This window comes from Heptranchias perlo, chromosome 19 (genome assembly GCF_035084215.1).
Source record: "Heptranchias perlo isolate sHepPer1 chromosome 19, sHepPer1.hap1, whole genome shotgun sequence".
Lineage (NCBI taxonomy): Eukaryota > Metazoa > Chordata > Chondrichthyes > Hexanchiformes > Hexanchidae > Heptranchias > Heptranchias perlo.
The window spans coordinates 173,368-184,070 of NC_090343.1; the positions used below are offsets into that span (position 1 = coordinate 173,368).

The 10,703-nt window shown below is 47.4% G+C and overlaps 1 protein-coding gene across 1 annotated transcript in view; it reads left to right on the forward strand.

The window, feature by feature from the left end:
- The window catches only part of LOC137335503 (uncharacterized), a 90,347-nt gene extending 79,863 nt beyond the window's left edge, over positions 1 to 10,484 (forward strand). Inside the window, exons 3-5 of the mRNA XM_068000843.1 lie at positions 3,113 to 4,047; positions 4,128 to 4,748; positions 8,956 to 10,484. Of these exons, the coding sequence (XP_067856944.1) occupies positions 3,113 to 4,047; positions 4,128 to 4,748; positions 8,956 to 9,189 (1,790 nt within the window). The 3' untranslated portion in view covers positions 9,190 to 10,484. The remainder of the gene's footprint in view (positions 1 to 3,112; positions 4,048 to 4,127; positions 4,749 to 8,955) is intronic.
- The last annotated feature ends 219 nt before the right edge of the window (positions 10,485 to 10,703 follow it).

Genomic DNA, 10,703 nt, shown 5'->3' on the forward strand with positions numbered 1-10,703 from the left:
GTCCAGGGTCTGCTGTAGGCAGGAATGGGCTGCTTCATTATCGGAGGAGTTCCGAATGGAGCTGAGCACTGTGATCGTCAGTGAACAGCCCCACTCCTGACCTTATGATGGAGGGAATGTCATTGATGAAGATAGTTGGGTCAAGGATGCTTCTCTGAGGAACTCCTGCAGCGATGCCCTGGGGCTGAGATGATTGACCTCCAGCGACTGCAACCATCTTCCTTTGCATCAGGTATGACTCCAGTCACCGGAAGGTTTCCCCTTTGACCCCCTTGACTTCAGTTTTGTGTGGGTGCCTTGGTGTCACCTGTGGTCAATGTTGCCTCAATGTTGAGGATAGTCACTCTCACCTCTCCCCTCGTATTAACTCTTGTGTCCATGTCTGCATCTGGAGTTGAGTGGTCCTGGGAAACCCCAACTGAGCATCGGTGAGCAGGTTATTTGTGAGCAGGTTATTGGTGAGCAGGTTATTGGTGAGCAGGTTATTGGTGAGCATGTTATTGGTGAGCATGTTATTGGTAATAGGGAGGAGACTGATAGGCCAGTAATTAGCCTTTGTGGTCTGAGGAGAATATGGGGAAAAATATAATTGTAAACAATTTTACAACACCAAGTTATAGTCCAGCAATTTTATTTTAAATTCACAAGCTTTCGGAGATTTTCTCCTTCCTCAGGCAAATGTTTCAAGATCTCCTTGAAGCCTACGCATTTATACATATTGAACAATACATGGTGTTTACAGACTGCCCCTGCAACTGCCCGTTGCCAAGGCAATCACCGTGTTCAGTCAGAGAGGTGTCACCTGCAGAACCCCCGAATACACATTCAACAAAAAAACAAACAGGGAAAAAAAACAGAGAAAAAAAACACAGAGAGAGGCAGAAACATCCGGAAGGCAGAGAGAGCCAGCAAATGACCCATTATATTAAAAACAGATAACATTTGTTCGCTGGTGGGGTAACGTGTAGCGTGACATGAACCCAAGATCCCGGTTGAGGCCGTCCTCATGGGTGCGGAACTTGGCACCCATGAGGAGTTTACCCTACAGGAAAGTACAATTCTGTCTTTTCCACAATTGTATGAAGTACGGTTCGGATTCTCGTGTGCTGCAGGAGTGGTGCTTGAGAGTGAAATAGTCCGATATCACTTGGTGACTTATTTCTTGGTCAATAGGAGCATAAAGACAAGAATGAGAAAAAGCCCGCAAGTCTATCCAAGTTGGCCTGTTATCAGGGCCTGATTTCAGGACACAATCTAACCAGAATTCTTCACTGCCCTCCTAATATTCTGCTGGATCAGGGATCGAACCAATTCTTTAGTGTTACCGTTGAATTTGTTCACATTAGTTGCCAATCGATTCCGCACGTCAACAACACTCAGCCCGAAGACATTACTCCTTAAGATAAATATGGTAGGTTCAAGGTTAAATCACTTTTTCCACGATTCTATTACCCTTTGTGTGAAAGTTCCACCTGACTTGCCTTTTTACACTTTGTTTCCTTGCTTCATTGTATTGACCCATTCACACTGAACAATCTGGTCAGATCAACTTTGTCAATTCCCTTTATAATCTTGAACATATCAGGTTTGAAGTTTGCTCTTGTGCAAAGATAATTAGCCCATGCATCATGACTTGAATTCCTAATGCACAGAATCATTTGTTGTTTGTCTCTATACCTCACTTCACACAAGGTTCATTCTCTAATCTCCATGGCGATTACTCCTTTGGCCAAATGCAGTCTTAGTCTTGCAAGAATCTTCAAAGGAAAGTAAAGTGTACGTTACTCAGTTACGCCCCCCCCGCCCCGGGTTATGTCCTTCGATTACGCCCCTTGGTTACGTCACTCGGTTACGCTCCCCCCCACCCCGGTTACTCCCGGTTACGTCACTTGGTTACGCCCCCCCTCTCTTCCCCCCCCCACCCCGGTTACGTCACTTGGTTATGCCCCCCCTCTCTTCCCCTCCCCCCCCGCCCCCGTTACGCCCGGTTACGTCGCCCGGTTACGCCCCCCCCGTTACGCCCGGTTACGTCGCCCGGTTAAGCGCCCCCCCCCGTTACGCCCAGTTACGTCGCTCGGTTACGCCCCCCCCCGTTACGCCCAGTTACGTCGCCCGGTTACGCCCCCCCCGTTACGCCCGGTTACGTCGCCCGGTTACGCGCCCCCCCCCCCGTTACGCCCGGTTACGTCGCCCGGTTACGCCCCCCCCCGTTACGCCCAGTTACGTCGCTCGGTTACGCCCCCCCCCCCCCCCTGTTTATGCCCGGTTATGTTGCTCGATTACGTACCTCGGTTAAGTTACTCGGTTACATCATTCAGTTACGATAGATCATCTGTTCACACAGCAAAGCTGCATCCACTTTACCAAATTAAAATCCAGATACAATCTTTGAAGGTGGCAGGTCAGGTTGAGAAAGTGGTTACAAAAGTATACGGGATCCTGGGCTTTATAAATAGAGGCATAGAGTACAAAAGCAAGGAAGTTATGTTGAACCTTTATAAAACACTGATTCGGCCACAACTGGAGTATTGTGTCCAATTCTGGGAACCGCACTTTAGGAAAGATGTGAAGGCCTTAGAGAGGGTGCAGAAAAGATTTACTAGAATGATTGCATGGATGAGGGACTTTAGTTATGTGGAGAGACTGGAGAAGCTGGGGTTGTTCTCCTTAGAGCAGAGAAGGTTGAGAGGAGATTTGATAGAAGTGTTTAAAATCATGACTGGCTTAGATAAAGTAAATAAAGAGGAACTGTTCCCATTGGCGGAAGGGTCGAGAACCAGAGGGAACAGATTTAAGGTGATTGGCAAAAGAACCAAAGGCGACAAGAGGAAAAACTTCTTTCCGCAGCGAGTAGTTATGATCTGGAATGCGCTGCCTGAAAGGGCAGTGGAAGCAGATTCAAGCGTGGTTTTCAAAAAGAAATTGGATAAATTATTAAAGGGAAAAAATCTGCAGGGCTACGGGGAAAGAGTGGGGGAATAGGCCTAACTGGATTGTTCATACAAAGAGCCGGCACGGGCTCGATGGGCTGAATGGCCTCTATCTGTGCTGTAACCATTCGATGATTCTACAATTCTAATTGTTTTCAACTCATGTTAATTCTGTATTTCAGAAGATAAGCATCATGAGATGACCTCCTCTTCATCTGTCTTTTATAAAAGGCCTGATCCATATGTTTATGTATGTAAAGCCATACCATTTTGTGAAGAAGCAGCTTTGTACCCCAATGATCAAAGGGACGATTTACATTTGTCAACTCCCGATGAACAATGGCAGTGCGCAGAGCCCCATCAACCCCGCAACATGACAGTGTGTCCAGCTGAGCTAGTAAGTGAGAGAAACCATGAGTTAAAGTGTCCACCTTATCAAAAGGATGACTGCGAATGGGTGACACACTGCACTTCAGATTGTTACAGCTGCTGTAAATGTGGCAGCATTCCACGGCATGCACTGTTCCCGGATGCTTTCCCACCCTACGCTCAGACTCCAGTCTCAGGGAAGAGTAAAATGGACAGGAAGCAATTGAGAAAGAAATGCTATGTGCAGAGGTCCACCATGTATGATATCGATGACCAAGATACTGGAGCCCTTTCGAGACCATTCCCTCTGTGTAATTATCGAGGGTGCAGTGGAGTTCACCATCATGATGCAGTTGCAAAATCATGTTTGCACCAACAAGAGCTACAATCTCAAGAAAGTTCTAGAATGAAGCCCGGCGCCCTTGTTGAATCCCCTAGTGAAATCTTCACTTGCTCAAGGTCTCCTCACAAGATAAAAGGAGGCTGCAATTTCTTTGGTTTGAGCTTTTCAAAAGGCAGCAATAAAGAGCAGAATAACTGTAAGAACGAGAGGAGAGGAGAAAGTAAATATCGAGATAACAGGCAGGGAGATGACATCTACATCCGTGAAAGAGATGACATCGGAACATCGTGCCTGTCTTATAAAACATCTGCTCTTTGCTCTGGAGCATTCTCCTCAGATGAAGATGATTTGTGTAATTCCTGCATGAAAAACACTAAAAGGGAAGTCAGCAAGTCCCACTGTCAGGTAAGTGAAACCCATAATATCCCTATTGGTGTTCTGTTGGGTAATATGTCTGGAAATTAAGAGGGAAATGTTATCTGCAGAGGTCTACGAGGTGTGACATTGATCAAGAGCGTGGATGTGTTCCCAGCACGTGTATCGAGAGGCGATGTGGTAAAGGAGCTTCCAATAAGACTACAGTTGTGAAATCATGTCTTCATCACAAAGGGCCAAAAATATGTAAATGCTGTGGAGTGAAACTCTGTGGCCAAGCTCCATTCCCCAGGGAAGACACTTCATGGCTTAATTCAGCTTCTCTATGCAGAATGAAGGAATCTCCATGCTCGGGGAAAAGACATTTAAGAAATAAATGTTTTCTTCAGAGATTCCAAAAGCAAGGGAATGAATGTGTGTTAAACCCTCCTGGCCCCTTCCCCAGGGAAGATACCTCCTGGCGCAGCAGTTCAACTTTCCCCTGTCGGATGAGAGGATCCTGCAGTGACAGCTGTACTGACCAGAGGGTCGGAGAAGATGGATGCATGAAACAGATGGATGATATCTATGTGTGTGAAGTAGATAATCTTGGAACTTCGTGCCTGTCTTATAAACGATGTCCGAGTCCTTGCAACTTAAAGCAAAACACTGTGGTCTTCTCGGATGACGATGGCAATTCTTTGTGCGAGTTCTACAGGGATAAATGTAAAGATGGAAAGCTTCACTCTAAGGTAAGAGAAACCTGTAATCGTTCTGATTGGTGTTCCTATTGGTTCTGTGTCTGATCTGGAGCTCTGGCTGAAGCCTCAGATCTGGGTTTGATTTCCACTCAGCCGGGTTCAAGCTCTGGGCTGCACTGCTCTGATGATGAGGCAAGTGGAAGACGGTCTCTCTATAAGGAGGGGGAACAGAACAGAACAGTACAGAGCTGGGTACGTGCCTCGTTCCCCCACAACCCCTTCCCAAAGAGGGCAATGGACCCTGGGAAAAAAACAAAGGGAAACGATAAACCCTTCAATGCCAGTTCACTTTTTTTTCAAAAATGTATAGAAATTCAGAATATTCATTTGTGTTTTTTTTAAATTCGTTCACGGGATGTGGGCGTCACTGGCGAGGCCGGCTTTTATTGTCCATCCCTAATTGCCCTCGAGAAGGTGGTGGTGAGCCGCCTTCTTGAACCGCTGCAGTCCGTGTGGTGACGGTTCTCCCACAGTGCTGTTAGGAAGGGAGTTCCAGGATTTTGACCCAGCGACAATGAAGGAACGGCGATATATTTCCAAGTCGGGATGGTGTGTGACTTGGAGGGGAACGTGCAGGTGGTGTTGTTCCCATGTGCCTGCTGCTCTTGTCCTTCTAGGTGGTAGAGGTCGCGGGTTTGGGAGGTGCTGTCGAAGAAGCCTTGGCGAGTTGCTGCAGTGCATCCTGTGGATGGTACACACTGCAGCCACAGTGCGCCGGTGGTGAAGGGAGTGAATGTTTAGGGTGGTGGATGGGGTGCCAATCAAGCGGGCTGCTTTATCTTGGATGGTGTCGAGCTTCTTGAGTGTTGTTGGAGCTGCACTCATCCAGGCAAGTGGAGAGTATTCCATCACACTCCTGACTTGTGCCTTGTAGATGGTGGAAAGGCTTTGGGGAGTCAGGAGGTGAGTCACTCGCCGCAGAATACCCAGCCTCTGACCTGCTCTTGTAGCCACAGTATTTATATGGCTGGTCCAGTTAAGTTTCTGGTCAATGGTGACCCCCAGGATGTTGATGGTGGGGGTTTCGGCGATGGTAATGCCGTTGAATGTCAAGGGGAGGTGGTTAGACTCTCTCTTGTTGGAGATGGTCATTGCCTGGCACTTATCTGGCGCGAATGTTACTTGCCACTTATGAGCCCAAGCCTGGATGTTGTCCAGGTCTTGCTGCATGCGGGCTCGGACTGCTTCATTATTTGAGGGGTTGCGAATGGAACTGAACACTGTGCAGTCATCAGCGAACATCCCCATTTCTGACCTTATGATGGAGGGAAGGTCATTGATGAAGCAGCTGAAGATGGTTGGGCCTAGGACACTGCCCTGAGGAACTCCTGCAGCAATGCCCTGGGGCTGAGATGATTGGCCTCCAACAACCACTACCATCTTCCTTTGTGCTAGGTATGACTCCAGCCACTGGAGAGTTTTCCCCCTGATTCCCATTGACTTCAATTTTACGAGGGCTCCTTGGTGCCACACTCGGTCAAATGCTGCCTTGATGTCAAGGGCAGTCACTCTCACCTCACCTCTGGAATTCAGCTCTTTTGTCCATGTTTGGACCAAGGCTGTAATGAGGTCTGGAGCCGAGTGGTCCTGGCGGAACCCAAACTGAGCATCGGTGAGCAGGTTATTGGTAAGTGCCGCTTGATAGCACTGTCGACGACACCTTCCATCACTTTGCTGATGATTGAGAGGAGACTGATAGGGCGGTAATTGGCCGGATTGGATTTGTCCTGCTTTTTGTGGACAGGACATACCTGGGCAATTTTCCACATTGTCGGGTAGATGCCAGTGTTGTAGCTGTACTGGAACAGCTAGGCTAGAGGCGCAGCTAGTTCTGGAGCACAAGTCTTCAGCACTACAGCCGGGATGTTGTCGGGGCCCATAGCCTTTGCTGTATCCAGTGCATTCAGCCGCTTCTTGATATCACGTGGAGTGAATCAAATTGGCCGAAGACTGGCTTCCGTGATGGTGGGGATATCGGGAGGAGGCTGAGATGGATCATCCACTCGGCACTTCTGGCTGAAGATGGTTGCAAACGCTTCAGCCTTGTCTTTTGCACTCACGTGCTGGACTCCGCCATCATTGAGGATGGGGATGTTTGCAGAGCCTCCTCCTCCCGTTAGTTGTTTAATTGTCCACCACCATTCATGACTGGATGTGGCAGGACTGCATGCAGAGCTTTGATCTGATCCGTTGGTTGTGGAATCGCTTAGCTCTGTCTATAGTATGTTGCTTCCACTGTTTAGCATGCATGTAGTCCTGAGTTGTCGCTTCACCAGGTTGGCACCTCATTTTTAGGTACGCCTGGTGCTGCTCCTGGCATGCTCTTCTATACTCCTCATTGAACCAGGGTTGATCCCCTGGCTTGTTGGTAATGGTAGAGTGAGGAATATGCCGGGCCATGAGGTTACAGATTGTGCTGGAATACAATTCTGCTGCTGCTGATGGCCCACAGCGCCTCATGGATGCCCAGTTTTGAGCTGCTAGATCTGTTCTGAATCTATCCCATTTAGCACGGTGGTAGTGCCACACAACACGTTGGATGGTGTCCTCAGTGCGAAGATGGGACTTCATCTCCACGAGGACTGTGCGGTGGTCACTCCTACCAATACTGTCATGGACAGATGCATTTGCGACAGGTAGGTTGGTGAGGACGAGGTCAAGTAGGTTTTTCCCTCGTGTTGGTTCGCTCACCACCTGCCGCAGGCCCAGTCTGGCAGCTATGTCCTTCAGGACTCGGCCAGCTCGGTCAGTAGTGGTGCTACCGAGCCACTCTTGGTGATGGACATTGAAGTCCCCCACCCAGAGTACATTTTGTGCCCTTGCTGCCCTCAGTGCTTCCTCCAAGTGGTGCTCAACATGGAGGAGGACTGATTCATCAGCTGAGGGAGGACGGTAGGTGGTAATCAGCAGGAGGTTTCCTTGCCCATGTTTGCCCTGATGCCATGAGATTTCATGGGGTCCAGAGTCAATGTTGAGGACTCCCAGGGCCACTCCCTCCTGACTGTATATCACTGTACCACCACCTCTGGTGGGTCTGTCCTGCCGGTGGGACAGGACATACCCAGGGATGGTGATGGAAGTTTGCTGAAAGATATGATTCTGTGAGTATGGCTATGTCAGGCTGTTGCTTGACTAGTCTGTGGGACAGCTCTCCCAATTTTGGCACAAGTCCCCAGATGTTAGTAAGGAGGACCTTGCAGGGTCGACTGGGCTTGGTGTTTTGCCGTTGTCGTGTCCGGTGCCTAGTGGTCCGATGCCGGGTGGTCCGTCCGGTTTTATTCTTATTATGACTTTTCGTAGCGAGATTTTACAACTGAGTGGCTTGCTAGGCCATTTCAGAGGGTGATTAAGAATCAACCACATTGCTGTGGGTCTGGAGTCACATATCGGCCAGACCGGGTAAGGGCGGCAGGTTTCCTTCCCTAAAGGACATTATTGAACCAGATGGGTTTTTACGTCAATCCGGTAGTTTCATGGGCATCATCACTGATACTAGTATTTTTAATTCCAGATTTTTATTTAATTAATTGAATTTAAATTCGCCAACTGCCATGGCGGGATTTGAACTCGTGACTCTGGATTTTTTTAGTCCAGGCCTCTGGATTACTAGTCCAGTAACATAACCACTATGCTACCGTACCCATTTGTCTGTGTGTCTGTGTATGTGTGTGTGCCTGTATATTTTTGTCTGTGTGTCTGTGTCTGAATGATGGTGTGTATGTGTGTGTGTGTGTGTCTATCTGTATGTGTCTACGTATGTTTGTGTATCTGTGTGTCTGTGTATGTTTGTGTGTCTGTCTGTCTATGCGTGTGTGTCTGTGTCTATGCGTGTGTGTCTATGTGTGTGTGTGTGTCTGTATGTCTATGCGTGTGTGTGTGTCTGTGTCTATGTGTGTCTGTCTGTGTTTGTGTGTGTGTCTCTGTGTGTCTATGTGTCTGTGTGTGTGTGTGTCTGTGTGTCTATGTATGTGTGTCTGTGTCTATGTGTGTGTGTGTGTCTGTGTCACGCATGTACTAAAGAAAGACTTACATTTATTTAGCACCTGCTACATCTTCAGGACATTCCAAATTGCTTCACAACCAACAAATTACTTTTGAGGTGTAGTCACTGTTGTTTCTGTTTGGAAATGCAGCAGCCAATCTGAGCACAGCGAGGTCACACATCCATCATTGGGACTGCCTTTGTTTTCTGTTCCAGGCCAATTGCCAACGATTGAGTTTTAAGAGACCGAAACCTGTGAGGACGATATGTTCACGGTGCCCTGATGGCACCAGCAGCCTGTCGAGCCTGAACCATGGAGAACACCGTGCCTCGTGCTGCAGGGGTGAAGGGAGCTCTGCCCCCCTGATCTGTTCTTTGCCACAGTGGCCAAGACATCTGCTCCTGCAGAATAACGGAGCCCAGGCTACAACCACCGTGTATAAAGAATGACCGTCAACCAAAGCTGCACAGGCACTCAGTCTGATCAAGGACATCACAGCCACTTCTCAAATGGGCCACTTGCAGTAAAAGCATTGACTCCATTTCACCTTCTCACGTAGAATCTGTAGAAATTGGAAGTAATTAAGGCAGCCTTGGGTAAGCTGCAAACTAAATTTATTCTGGCCTAATCAGAACTGTTAAGGGGCAATGGAGGCCAATGGTTAATTAATAGATGCAGAGAGTGGCATTAGGGATAGGCTGAATGCTTTAAGTACATGCAAGGAATCTGGTAAACAGGAAGCTGGGAATTAGAAAGACAAACAGAAACAAGTGAAAAATGGCAATAAAACCAAGATCAGCGATGAATGTAAGGCTTCTGAGAACAATAAAGGTTGTCAAATATATAACTAGTGAGGAGAGTCTTGGCAAGTTACATGCTTAACTTTTCACAAAGTTTTTAACAAGGTCTCACATTAATGGCTAAGGTTAGGGGTCATAGAATAGGGTGTAAAGTACATCATTGGATAGAAACCCCAATCTCAACCTAACCCCCCCCTCCGAGGGGCAACGGGGCAGTTTTGGGTCAGATGCCCATTTTACACTATACGCTCACACTCATTTACACACACACCCTCACTCATTCACACACACACTCACACTCATTCACACTCACACTCATTTACACACACACCCTCACTCATTCACACACACACTCACACTCATTCACACTCACACTCATTTACACACACACCCTCACTCATTCACACACACTCACTCATTCACACTCACACTCATTTACACACACACCCTCACTCATTCACGCTCACACTCATTCACGCTCACACATCCTCATTCACACTCACTCACACATACTCACATTCATTCTCACACAGACACAGACACACACACACACAGACACACACACAGACACACACACACACACACACACACAGACACACACACAGACACACACACACAGACACACACACACACACACAGACACAGACACACACACACAGACACACACAGACACACACACACTGCCTCAGTATGAATTTTTCCTCAGTAAGGCTTTTGGAATTTGGCTTTTTTGATCAGAAACTGCGGGAAACCAAAGGACAAAAATATTCCTCAGTCGCTGACTGAGTGCATCCTGTGAAACTAGGTAAGCTGCACGATCTAATACCAGCTCTCAGCATAACACTAGGCAAAAATATCAACTCCAAGTCCCGGCTGTTGGGAGAGGCTTGAAGGCATTAAAAATATAAAAAGCAATTCAATTAATAAATTTATTTGTGTTATTGTAATTTTTCCTATTTTGATTTAACGCTTATTTTGGACAATTAAAAATTTCAGTTACTGAAGGAAAAAACAGTGGTTGAAAAAAAATTCTAAAAGTATTTTGGGAATTCTGTGAGCCCTGGAGCCAGGTTCACTAATCAGAGGGACGGGGATAGGGATTCATAACGGGAAAAGTTGACACAAAAGCGTATGACAAAAATGTGACGACAGGAAGCCAAGTG